This window comes from Tachyglossus aculeatus, unplaced genomic scaffold, assembly GCF_015852505.1.
Source record: "Tachyglossus aculeatus isolate mTacAcu1 unplaced genomic scaffold, mTacAcu1.pri SUPER_34, whole genome shotgun sequence".
Lineage (NCBI taxonomy): Eukaryota > Metazoa > Chordata > Mammalia > Monotremata > Tachyglossidae > Tachyglossus > Tachyglossus aculeatus.
This window is the reverse complement of record NW_024044839.1, coordinates 1,869,778-1,882,499: the sequence shown is the minus strand read 5'-3', so window position 1 is coordinate 1,882,499 and position 12,722 is coordinate 1,869,778. Positions and strand designations below refer to the sequence as shown.

Here is a 12,722-nt window from a genome sequence, read left to right as displayed (position 1 = left end):
TGCTTAGGAGAGTACAGAGCAGGGGGTCACCTGCTCTGGAGCCTGAGGATCTGCTCCCAGTTGGTGTCCACTGAAATGTCTCTGGCAGGGTGGCCAAAGAACTTGCAGATGGCCTGCCACGGCTCTCCCAAGGCCCTTCGGAAACACTTGGTCCAAGGGCCGGGCTGGGGGCTCCCTCTTTTTCCCTTTTTTGCGCCAGGGCCCGCTCTTCAGCTGGTCTGCTCTCTGCCCTATGGGGAGATGAGGGGGGAGGGAAGTGGGATGAAAGGAGGAAGGAGGCATGAAAATGAGAAGCAGGATTAAAAGGGTGGGCGAGGGAGGATGGTGAAGAGGAAGGGGGTGGGAGGGAGGCAGCAAGGGGCGGGGGGATGTTGGGGGAGCCCCCCCTCGGCGGTGCTGCCACAACCTCCGCTCCTCCACCGCTAATCTCCTCACTGTACCTCGTTCTCGCCTGTCCCGCCGTCGACCCCCGGCCCACGTCATCCCCCGGGCCTGGAATGCCCCCAATCCCTCTGCCCACCCGCCAAGCTCGCTCTCTTCCTCCCTTCAAGGCCCTGCTGAGAGCTCACCTCCTCCAGGAGGCCTTCCCAGACTGAGCCCCTTCCCTCCTCTCCCCCTCGTCCCCCTCTCCATCCCCCCATCTTACCTCCTTCCCTTCCCCACAGCACCTGTATATATGTATATATGGCTGTACATATTTATTACTCTATTTATTTTACTTGTACATTTCTATCCTATTTATTTTATTTTGTTGGTATGTTTGGTTCTGTTCTCTGTCTCCCCCTTTTAGACTGTGAGCCCACTGTTGGGTGGCTCTATGTGTTGCCAATTTGTACTTCCCAAGCGCTTAGTACAGTGCTCTGCACATAGTAAGCGCTCAATAAATACGATTGATTGATTGATTGCTGCCCACCCAGCTCCCTGCACTGTCGAAGGGGCGCTGCCATCTGGAAGTCATTTCTTGTACCAGGCACAGGAAACCACCTTTTTGACCCAATAAAGTGGTTTCCCCGGACTAAGCTGGAATGGAGCTGACCGCCAACTCCTCCCCGTCCTCGTCCCCCCCAGCCCCAGCCTGGCCTCTTCTCCGCCGTGCGCCGCCCCTGCGTCCATCCCACTGGTTCAGCCCCGAGGAGCCCGTGAGGTGGAGGGGGATGCGAGCCATTAGCGGTCTCCGGGTGGAGGCCAGGCCAAGCAGAGGCCCAGGGCAAAGAGACCTGGTGAAGCCCGGGGCTCGGAGGCCAGCGAGGCGGAGGCCCAGGCCGGACTGTGGCTGAACTCTGACAGGGGGCAGGCAGCCGGATCTGAAAGGGATCTCATATAATAATACATATTTATTACTCTGTTTATTTATTTATTTATTTATTTTACTTGTACATTTCTATCCTACTTATTTTATTTTGTTGGTATGCTTGGTTCTGTTCTCTGTCTCCCCCTTTTAGACTGTGAGCCCACTATCGGGTAGGGACTGTCTCTATGTGATGCCAATTTGTACTTCCCAAGCGCTTAGTACAGTGCTCTGCACATAGTAAGCGCTCAATAAATACGATTGATTGATTGATTGACTGATCTCAGAAGCAGCGTGGCTCAGCGGAAAGAGCCCAGGCTTTGGAGTCAGGGGTCATGGGTTCAAATCCCAGCTCCGCCAATTGCCAGCTGTGTGACTTTAAGTCACTTCACTTCTCTGGGCCTCAGTGACCTCAACGGTAAAATGGGGATTAAGACTGTGAGCTCCCTGTGGGACAACCTGATCACCTTGTAACCTCCCCAGCGCTTAGAACAGTGCCTTGCACATAGTAAGCGCTTAATAAATGCCATCATTATTATTACTAGTATTATCTCAAGGGGCCAGCCCCGCAAAAGCCCTCCGAGACTGCAGCGTAAGCAACGGCTCCGCTCCGTGTCCCAGCCGCCACCCCCCCCGAAACCAAAGAGAACGGCCAGGGCCGCCAAGGACGATCGGTGCGGTCAAACTCACCGGCTCGGAGGTGCTGGCATCATCATCATCATCATCAATCGTATTTATTGAGCTCTTACTGTGTGCAGAGCACTGTACTAAGCGCTTGGGAAGTACAAGTTGGCAACATAAGCTGGCACAAGCTGGCACAGTCCGGGCCTCAGCCGCCGGGCCGGCCGGCCGGACACAGAGGGGGAGCCCACCAGACCCCCTCGGGTCACGGGCGAGAAACACTCCACCTGCAGGAGCCTCTCGGGTGGCATTTGAAACATTTATTTCGGGAAATACATATTAAACACTTTATTATTTATACAAAAAAAAGACTAGTTTGTCATGATGCGTATACCATAACCTCAAAGGCCTTTCGGATAGATCTCAGTGAAATTTCAACCATTTTCCCCCAAATTCGATTACAGAGAAGAAAAGCCCAGCTTCCCGCTTGGCCCTGCGGCTTTGGCCCGGGGCTGCATTGTTGCCGTGCATGAAAACGGGACCCCGTCTCCCCCCGCCCCCGCCCCCCGCCCCCCTCCCCGACCTCGAAAACCGAAGTCGACGTTTCAGTTCATACGCTATTTTTTTTTGCTACAACATAGCAAGTCAGCAAGTAAATAGATTTCCTCAACTTACAGTTCGGAAAGGACTCTGACACTTCTCAGGAAGGAGGAAGAGTTACAAATGGAATTTGGACCATCGCCCTAGACAGACACGTGCGCACATGGCTGGACAGACACACGCGCGGCGTGCACGCAGACGCACGCATACACACAAACATACACCCCACGGGGCAGGAACTGGGCACAGCTGGGCTCCTTGAGCTTCAAAACCAGGGCTGCTACACGTCTCCACTACCGGAGTAAGCAGGAAGGAGACCTTTCCGGCCAGATCTTTGAAGAGTTCGTGCCCATCCCCACACCACACCACACCGCCGGCCCCGTTTTCCCCTACAAACTGGTGGGTCACTTCCTGACCCTGGCCTTTTCTCAGAGGGCCTTGGGTGGGAGGGCACAGGACACTTCCCCGTCCTCTTCCAAGAGTGTGGAGAAAAAGAACTCAGCCAGGAGGGGAAAGATTTGGAGGGTGGGGTGTCTCCTTACAGGGGAAGATCAAGGGAACACCTCCACCCCCCAACTTTGGCTCTCAGATTTGAAAACAGAATCCGCACCCCGCACGTAGAAACCTTTCCTGCAGAAATCTAGGGGTCACATCTCCACTTTTAACCCAGCTCCAGAAAAGACTTTTCCCTAAAGATAGAAGTTGGGGTGCTGGAGGAGGCATTTGGACCTGGGATGAGGGGTGGGCCGCCGAAGGGAGCATGGAGAGCTGGGAGGCGTGTTGTTTTGTGTGGACGCACGTGGGTGGCATACGTTTGAGTGCATAGAATGGGAGAAGGAGCGGAGAGAGGGACGGGTCACCACCGAATACAGGTCAACGGCACAACGGCCCAGGTCAGGGACCAGATCCCTGGTTCCGACGATCGCTGCCGGACTACCTGGTTCAAAAGTCGTACTACCTCTCCCCGGGTCCCAGCCCCCCTAGTCCCCTGCCCACAGCCCTGCTTCCTCGGGGGCCGGAGATCTAGGCGGGATCCCACCCAGGGGGCCCTCGGGATGGGGGTGTGGGGAGGAAGTCTCCACGGGATTCCTGCGAAACACAGCACAAAGCCGTGCTGACTGGCTGAGTTAAGGCACTTCTCCCCCCGGAGCCGCAGGCGGCCGGCTTCTGTGGTCAGGGTGGGGAGGCCTGGGGGCTGGATGGACCCGTCTTTGGGTTACTTTGTCTAGGGGGGCTGTTTACGCAGAGGGGAGAGAGAGAAAACATGACATTCGACAATACATACCTGAAAATTGCAGTCCCTAAGAAGTCCCGGTCTGAGGCGGATGGAGGACGGGATACGTGCCAACACACACGGCGCCAGCTGGACCCACTCATTCGTGCCAACCCACCCACTCACACCTGCACACATATGCCCACACGCAGACACACACACACCTGAGGCTATTTGGCACTGAGCACACGTCCCTAGACGGGAGGGTCGACAGAGATCCGACGTGGAACACGAGCAACGGCCAGGACGGACAGTCCCACCCCCGACCCCCTTGGTCACGGAGCGGAAAGCGGGGAGGGGGTGTGGGGGAGAAGTGGGCTTTGAAATGAGCTGGTGGGGTGGGGGGAGAGCAGGCGAGGGGGTCCCTCCGAGAGGTCTGGGCGCCCCAGGGCCGGTGGGTTCAGGCAGCCCGGGCCAGGCGGACGGACCCTGAGCCCGCTCCCCTGTCCCCTAGCCTGGGCCCAGGGGCGGGGGAGCACCAGCAGGTGCCCGCCGTGGGCTTAACTATCACTCCACGATGGGACGTGGGGTCTTGTCATTTGGTCAAGGGAACATTGGCAGCGTGGAAGGAGTGGGATGGGGTGGGGAGGGGCGGGGGGAATCACGGAAGATGGGACGGGGGGGGGGGGCTTCTACATCTCGTGGGCCACCATCTTCCCTTCCACGCCGTTGGAAAGCGCGCCGCCGCTGCCGCTGTTGCTTTCGTTCAGACGCTTGACCCGGTAGGCTTCGAAGTGGATGCTACTGGTGATGTCCTTAATGTTCTGCATGTGTGTCCTGTGGCGGGGAGGGAGGGACCGGCAGCGGAGAGAGGGGTGAGGGGGCGGCCCGGCGGCCCCGGGGTGGGCGGCTCCCATTGGAGCCCCAGCGTGGGAAGGTGACCCCCTCGCCTCCCTCCCTTTCGGCCGTGAGGGGGGAAGGGGGACCCACCTCACGGGTGACACCCACTCCCCCGGGAGTACGGGGCCCCCGCCCGGCCCGCTGCCCGTGCTGAAAGCTGGGGGGTCCCGGGCCCCCTTTGCCAGGCAGAACCAAAGCGCTACCACTCACTCACCTGATGAGGAGGTCCCGCAGGTAGGCAAACTCACAGTGTGTTGTATTTTCAACTAAGGGAAAGAGACAGAGCCCCCGTGAGCCAGAGTCCCAGCGCTCGGGCCAGGGGGTGCGCTGGCTTGCTTTCCCCTTCCTTCCTCTCCCCCTCATCCCCCTCTCCATCCCCCTATCTTACCTCCTTCCCTTCCCCACAGCACCTGTATATATGTTTGTACATATTTATTACTCTATTTATTTTACTTGTACATTTCTATCCTATTTATTTTATTTTGTTGGTATGTTTGGTTCTGTTCTCTGTCTCCCCCTTAAAGACTGTGAGCCCACTGTTGGGTAGGGACTGTCTCTATGTGTTGCCAATTTGTACTTCCCAAGCGCTTAGTACAGTGCTCTGCACATAGTAAGCGCTCAATTAATACGATTGCTTGATTGATTGATTTCCCCGGGGTTCCCGGCGTGGCCAGATTGGACACGTTCCCTGCCCAGGAAGGGGAATCAGGTTCATCTCTCGTGGGGGTGGGTGGGCAGGGTGGGAAAGTTAGACTGGAGGCCCCTTGGGGGCAGGGAATCAATCCTCTATCGTACTCTTCACCTACTCTGGGTTCGGTGCTCCGCCCTGCCCGTCAGGGTCCCCTCCCCTCCCCTTCTCGCAAACCAGGGCCCCCAGGCCCGATTCCGAACCAAGGAAATCCGCGGGGTACGGTCACTACCTCCAGCCTTTCCTCAAACTCAGGCTGGGGGAGGAAGACCCCCAAAGTAGGGTGGCTCAGCTCTGGGGAGGGGCACTACCATTCATTCATTCAATCGTATGTATTGAGCGCTTACTGTGTGCAGAGCACTGTAGTAAGCGCTTGGGAAGTACAAGTTGGCAACATAGAGAGACGGTCCCTACCCAACAGTGGGCTCACAGTCTAGAAGGGGGAGACAGAGAACAAAACATATTAACAAAATAAAATAAGTAGAATAAATGTGTACAAATAAAATAGAGTACTATTTGAAGACCCTGAAGACTATTTGAATATTTGTAATACTAAGTAATATTTGAAGACTACTTGGAAGACATAACTACCACACACAGAGGTCTTTGATAGGAATGAAAAGGAAAACCACTACCAGCCACCCCCCCGCGAGACAGTGGGCCTTTTAGACTGTGAGCCCACTGTTGGGTAGGGACTGTCTCTATGTGTTGCCAACTTGGACTTCCCAAGCGCTTAGTACAGTGCTCTGCACACAGTAAGCGCTCAATAAATACGACTGATTTGAGCCAGCAAATGGCAGGTGGTAACGGTCTGGCTGCAGTCACCAGGGCAGGGGGAGACTCAGAATTCCCCTCCGAGTCTCTTCAGAGGCCAGTGGCAGGGCCACTGACCCAACCATCGCCACCATTTATCCCCTTCCGACAACTGGCACCAACCGAGCGCTCAATAAATACGACCGAATGAATGATTAAACCAGGAGAAGCCGCGTAGCCTAGTGGGCAGAGCACAGGCCTGACAGTCGGAAGGACCTGGGTTCTAATTCCGGCCCCACCACTGGGCTGCTGTGTGACCTTGGGCAAATCATTTCACTTCTCTGGGCCTCAGTTCCGTCATCTGTGAAATGGGGAAAGACTGGGACATGGACCTGGCCTAAGCTGATTAGCGTATACCTATTCCCACTCTTAGTACAGTGCCTGGAACATAGTAAGCACTTATCCCATCCTAAAAAAAACTCTCGACCCCACCTCCCCTTCTAGTTATCGCCCTGTCTCCCTCCTACCATTCCTCTCCAAACTCCTTGAACGAGTCGTCTAGAGAAGCAGCATGACTCATTGGAAACAGCATGGGCTTGGGAGTGAGAGGTCATGGGTTCTAATCCTGGCTCCGCTACATGTCTGCTGTGTGACCTTGGGCAAGTCACTTAACTTCTCTGAGCCTCAGTGACCTCATCTGTAAAATGGGGATTAAGACTGAGCCCCCCGTGGGACAACCCGATCACCTTGTACCCCCCCAGCGCTTAGAACAGTGCTTTGCACACAGTAAGCGCTTAACAAATGCCATTATTATTATTATTATTATTATCATTATCAAAAACCACTAGAGAAGCAGCATGGTTTAGTGGAAAGAGCCCAGGCTTTGGAGTCAGAGGTCGTGGGTTTGCATCCCAGCTCCGCCACGTGCCTGCTGTGTGACCTTGGGCAAGTCACTTAACTTCTCTGAGCCTCAGTTACCTCATCTGTAAAATGGGGATTAATAATAATAATAATGGCATTTATTAAGCACTTACTATGTGCAAAGCACTGTTCTAAGCGCTGGGGAAATTACAAGGAGATCAGGTTGTCCCACGGGGGGCTCACAGTTTTAATCCCCATTTGACAGATGAGGTAACTGAGGCCCAGAGAAGTCAAGTGACTTGCCCAAAGTCACACAGCTGACAAGGTGGCGGAGCCGGGATTCGAACCCATGACCTCTGACTCCAAAGCCCGGGCTCTTTCCACTGAGCCACGCTGCTTCCCCTAAGATTAAGATTGTGGGCCTCACACGGGACAACCTGATCACCTTATATCCTCCCCAGCGCTTAGCACAGTGCTTTGCACATAGCAGGCGCTTAACAAATGCCACCATTATTATTAAAAAAAACAAACCCCAAACTTTAAAGCAAAAACAAAAACCCGGCTTTGGTTCCGTCCTTGCACCCAACAGCCAGCAGGGGGCAGGCCGCGCTGCAGCGAGCAGCCAGCAGGGGGCAGCCTGCGCTGCAGCGAGCAGCCGACAGGGGGCAGCCCGCGCTGCAGCGAGCAGCCGGCAGGGGGCAGCCCGCGCTGCAGCGAGCAGCCGGCAGGGGGCAGCCCGCGATGCAGCGAGCAGCCGGCAGGGGGCAGCCCGCGATGCAGCGAGCAGCCGGCAGGGGGCAGCCCGCGATGCAGCGAGCAGCCAGCAGGGGGCAGCGGAGGCCCTCCAATCTCGGGGATTCTGGAGCTCCGTGTCATCCATTCCCTGTTTCTCTTCCTTCTCTTTGGGAAAATTCCCCAAATACAGCTTCCCAAAGAGGTACCTGAACGGGAACAATCTGCCAGGAGGGAGGGCAATCAATCAGTGCTATTAACTGCACACTTGTGTGTGTGCCTCCTGGTGGAGGGGGAGGAGAGGGAGGTGCAGCCATGCCAGGGCAGGAAGGGAAGGAAGGAGGCAAAGAGACAGACAGCAGCCCCTTTCCTTTGGCAAGGCAGCAGGGCTGGAGTCAGGGAGGAAGGGCTGGGCTATAATTGCAGAGGAAGGGGCCAACTGGATAAGAGTCCACCCCCATCCTCCCCGCAGCAGTGCCCGGCCAGGGAGAGCCAGGCGGAAGCGGCCGCAGGGATACAAGTGTCCGGGTCTACGTGGCAGCGGTGAAAAATCTCCCTTTGGAAGAGAAAATCCCTTGTGGGAGGGAGGCGGGCCCGGTGGAGAAGGCAGGAAGGGCCCCTCCCCTCTGAGGCCCAGGACGGGGACCACCCCCCTCACCACACCAAGGCCGCACCCCTCTGCCCCTTCCCCACGGGCTGCCACCCTAGAGAGGGGTTGAGGTCCCCGGATTTCTCCCGCAAGGCCCAGCGTGGCTCTCTGGAGGGGTGGCGGCACTTCCTTCCCCCAACGAGCCCGACGTCCCAGCCTTCCAGCTGTGCGCTGGCTCTGGCCCAGCTGGGCAGTCGGACCAATTGCTTGGGGCTGAGTCAGGCGAGCCCAGGCCCATCAGGCGCACGGCCAAAATCAGGCGGAAGGGGACGGGAACTGGGCAGGTCACTCTGCACCAATTCATGCATTGGCCTCCACCAGCAGTGCCAGGAGCCAATCAGCTCCCCTTCACCGCCAGTCAGCAGTGGCCTGCCCCGGGCATCTCCCCTAAGGGGGCCTCTTGGGGCAGAGGAGAATGGGAGCCCCTCTGAGTCCTACAGCCCCCTGATGCTAGCCTGGCCCGTGCACCCCCTCAGGAAGGACCGGCCAATCGACGGTAGGTATTTACTGAGCGCCCACGGCTTGTGGAGGACCGTATCAAGCGTCCGGGGGGAGTACAGCAGATGCAGAAGATGTGGCCCCTGCCCTCGGGGAGCAGCCAATCGCAGGGGCCAATCCGCCCGAGCGGGAGGAGGAGGGCCGAGTGGGGAGGGCGAGGAGCGAGGTTACCTTCGATGGTGCCCCATTTGGTCTTCCTGCCGAGAACCCTCTTCCCGTTCACCTGGTACTCGTGGTCACTGCCGACCACCGCAAACGGGATCATCTCCTGGGGAGGCAAGGGAATACCAAAGGGGTCAGAATGGGGGACGGATATCACGCGTGTCCAGATCCCCTGCCACTTCCGATCAGCTCTCCCTCCACCCCCTGCCCGAGGGATTGGTCCACCCATCCAAGGCACCCCCACAGCCCCGAGCCAGAGCGAGTCGTCACCCGGTGCCATGGGGGATCCACTCACCCTGAATTTCTCGTTCACTATCCTGTCCTCCGAGTCCTCATCGAACTCCTTCTGGGGGTACACGTCGATGCCGTTGGACAGCAGATCCGCCGTGATCTGGGGCCGGCCAAGGGGCGTGAGAGGGGAGTGTGAGGACCCGTGGGGTCCCCCAAAGCCAAGGTCTACCGTGCCGCCCTAGGTCCAAACCCCCCAGCCCCGGGACGGGCCTCCACCCCCCTACTCTGGGCTGCCGTCCCAAGTCTTAGAACAGTGCACGTAGTAAGCGCTTAATAAATGCCATAAAAAAAAAAGTCCAGCAACCGGATGGGACCCGGGGGGCTCCCCGCTAGTGGGGCGGTGGAAGGCGGTGTTCCTGGTCTGGCTGAAACAGTGCCATGGTTCCTTTCCCAATCGATCGAGCGGGACCCAGTGGGCCGAGCGGAAAGGTCACAGGACCGGAGTTCGAGGCCCGGTTCCTCCACAGGCCTGATAGGTGCCCCTGAGCCATCAGCCCTGTAGGCCTCCGCGTCTTCACTGGTAAAATGGGTACGCTACCACTCAAACGCCAGGGAGAGAAGGGCATGGTGGCAGGGGAGAGACGGGAGGAAGGGCATAGGGCCCACCAGCGGGGCACAGGGTAGAAGTACCCGCTGTTTGAAGTAGTCCCTCTCCTCCAGCGTCAGCGTGTCGGCTTTGGCGATCACCGGCACGATGTTGACCACTTTGCTCAGGCGCCTCATGAACTCGATGTCCAGCGGCCGCAGTCTGAAAGAGGACAGCCGGGAGCCCGTCACCAGCACGGAAGGTCCTCCCCGGGGAGGAAGCAGGAAGCGGCACCACCCGGGCCAGGGGACCAGGGACGGGGTAGGGAGAGGGCCGCCCCGCTCCGGGGCCAAGTGGGACAGATGGCCCGGCCGCCAGCTCCCCTGGAGTGCGGAGGCAAAGCGGGAGGGTGGGTGGCCGGGGTGAGACCCTCCTCCGGCCCCCACCAGATGGACCGGCTCAAGGGCAGAAATGCAGTGCTGCAAGCAGACGCTGCTGGGAGATTCGCCCAGGAGGGAAGGGGAAGGAGGAGAGGAGGGCAAAGAGCCCGGAAAGCCAGCGACCCCAGGCCTCGGGGAGGAAATTTCTCAGGGGATCATAGGGATTCCCTGCTGGGAAAGACTCCCCCCAACCCGCCCCCCAACTCCCCAACCTCCACGCACGAGTGGCCGGTGGCTGGGATGAAGTAGAGGCAGCAGTGGACCCGGGTGTCCGGGATCCTCTTCTTCCGGTTGATGTTGATCTCCTCCTGCAGGTATTTCTCGTACTGGTCGTTGATGAACCGCATGATTGGCTGCCAGCTGCGGGGGGGGAAGGGGGCGTCCATTTCACTGCTGCCGGGCCGCAACCTCAGACTGCCCCCCCACAACCTCCCATCCTGGCCGGGGGATGACCAGAGTCTGCACCAGGGCCAACTGGGCCCTTTCCTCGGTGGAGTGGGACTTATCCGAATAATAATCACAGTGGTATTTGTAGAGCGCTTAGTATGTACCAAGTACTGTACTAAGCGCCAAAGTAGATACAAGACAATCATGAGGGGCACAGTCCCTGCCTCACACGGGGGCTCACGGTCTAAGGGGGAGGGAGCACAGGTATTGACCACCCCCGTTTTGCAGCTGAGGAACCGGAGGCACGGAAGAAGCAAGTGATTTGCCCAGGGTCAAAAAGCAGACAAGAGGTGAAGCTGAGGTGAGAAGCCAGGTCTTCTGCCTCCTGAGCCCCGGCTCTTTCTATTCATTCAATCATATTTACTGAGCTCGTACTGTGTGGAGAGCGCTGAACTAAGCGCTTGAGAGAGGACAATATTAACATTAAACAGATGCTTTCTCTGCCCACAGCGAGCTTACAGTTGACGGTGGGAGGGGGCTGTGCTACCCACTCCTGGGAACTGGAGAGAATGGGGCAATGGCTTTGGGGGACCAAAGGGCAGCAACGCGCCCACCCCCGAATGCTGTCCTGCTCCTAAGGACCCCGGCCCGGACAGACGGGTTGGGGGCCGGGAGCCTCACCAGTTCTCATTGTTGATGTGGTCCCCAAACCCCGGCGTGTCAATCACCGTCAGCTTCATGCGGACGCCCTTCTCCTCGATATCTGCAACAGAAGCGGCAGCCGGGCGCGAAGGGGTGAGGACGGGCCCGGACCCAGGCCTCTCGGGGACTGGGAGGGGAGCAGGACCTCATCGGGGGCTCGATTCCCGTGCCACCAGAGGAATCCCGTGCCACCAGAGGAAAGGACGGGGGCTCTCTGAGTCTGGATGGCCGGGGGAGATCCAGCCTGCTGGATCTACAGCAGGGGTCAGGGGTCCAGACCAGCCTGCTGTAGTGTCGGGGTCAGTTAAGCATTTAATCTGTGCTGAACGCAGACTCGGGATAAGCAGATCAGACATCATCCCTGTCCCCAAAGGGGCTCACTGCCAAGCAGAGAGGGGAGCAGGACTCTGATCCCTATTTGACAGGCTGAGGCCCAGAGAGGTGAAGCGACTCCAGACTAGAACCGCTACGGTCTCCACGGGCCAGAGGGTCACAGCTTCAAATGGGGCAGGCCGAGTCGTCCCCAAACGGCACGTGGATCCGTGGAGGCAGCCGCAGGCTCAGACCCGGCGACAGCGTAGTCAGCGAAAGGGGCACAGTCAGACACCTGCCGACTCCTCCGGCCCCCGGGGGCTCGCTGTGCCCCGGGGCCGGCACTCACCATGGGTGATGGACTTGATCTCGATCGTTTTGGGGATCCGCTCCTCGGGCGAGGGCTGCACCGACTTCCGGCTGACTTTGGACTTGAACAGGGTGTTGATCAGCGTGGACTTCCCCAGGCCGCTCTGCCCTGAAAGGGGGTAGGGGAGAGCAGGGAGACCGATCGGTCAGGGCCTCGGGGGTTTGGCGGAGGCGGTTTCCCCAACCAGGCCGTGGCAGGGGTGGCAGCACGAGCCTGGTGGGACGTGAGGGCCGTCCGGCTGTGAACCGGGCTCTCTGGACCCACCCTGGCCGGAGTATGGCCAGTCTGTCCTCCGACCTCTGCCCCCTCGATGCCCACGGAAGCCGGTGACGGCGGCCAATGCTGCGAGGGACCCCGGATTCAGGGGTCGCTCGGGCGGCCCCACATGGGCCCAAACCCGAGACCCCGATGGCCAGCCTACCCACCCGCCCAATTTCCCTGGGCCGGGCCAGCCGGTCTGCTGGTGAAAGATGCCAGGTATCAGGGCATACGTGCTCGGGACCCCACCTGACACTCAGGTGCCGCCGGGCCTGCTGTTTGGGGGAGTACGGCAGGAACCGGGGAGCGGCCGCGGGCGGCCCAGAAGCCCCGGCCGCAGGGTGAAAGGAAGCTCAGCATGGGGGCATTAGGGGCACCCTTTCAGCCCGCATCTGGCTGCCGGGACCCCAGACTACTGACTGGTCCCCAGAGAGCTCCCCATGAGAGATCACAGTCATGCGAGGACCCCGG

The 12,722-nt window shown here is 58.7% G+C and overlaps 1 protein-coding gene across 4 annotated transcripts in view; it reads right to left on the bottom strand.

The window, feature by feature from the left end:
- Positions 1–2,214: 2,214 nt before the first annotated feature.
- SEPTIN9 (septin 9) overlaps positions 2,215–12,722 on the bottom strand; it is a 128,639-nt gene continuing 118,131 nt past the window's right edge. For all 4 annotated transcript variants that reach the window (XM_038741979.1, XM_038741976.1, XM_038741978.1 and 1 more), the window contains 8 exons: positions 11,973–12,101; positions 11,291–11,372; positions 10,445–10,582; positions 9,887–10,004; positions 9,261–9,356; positions 8,975–9,071; positions 4,837–4,888; positions 2,215–4,559 (listed from right to left, as the gene is read on the bottom strand). In XM_038741979.1, coding sequence (XP_038597907.1) covers positions 4,415–4,559; positions 4,837–4,888; positions 8,975–9,071; positions 9,261–9,356; positions 9,887–10,004; positions 10,445–10,582; positions 11,291–11,372; positions 11,973–12,101 — 857 coding nt within the window. In that variant the 3' untranslated portion in view covers positions 2,215–4,414. The remainder of the gene's footprint in view (positions 4,560–4,836; positions 4,889–8,974; positions 9,072–9,260; positions 9,357–9,886; positions 10,005–10,444; positions 10,583–11,290; positions 11,373–11,972; positions 12,102–12,722) is intronic.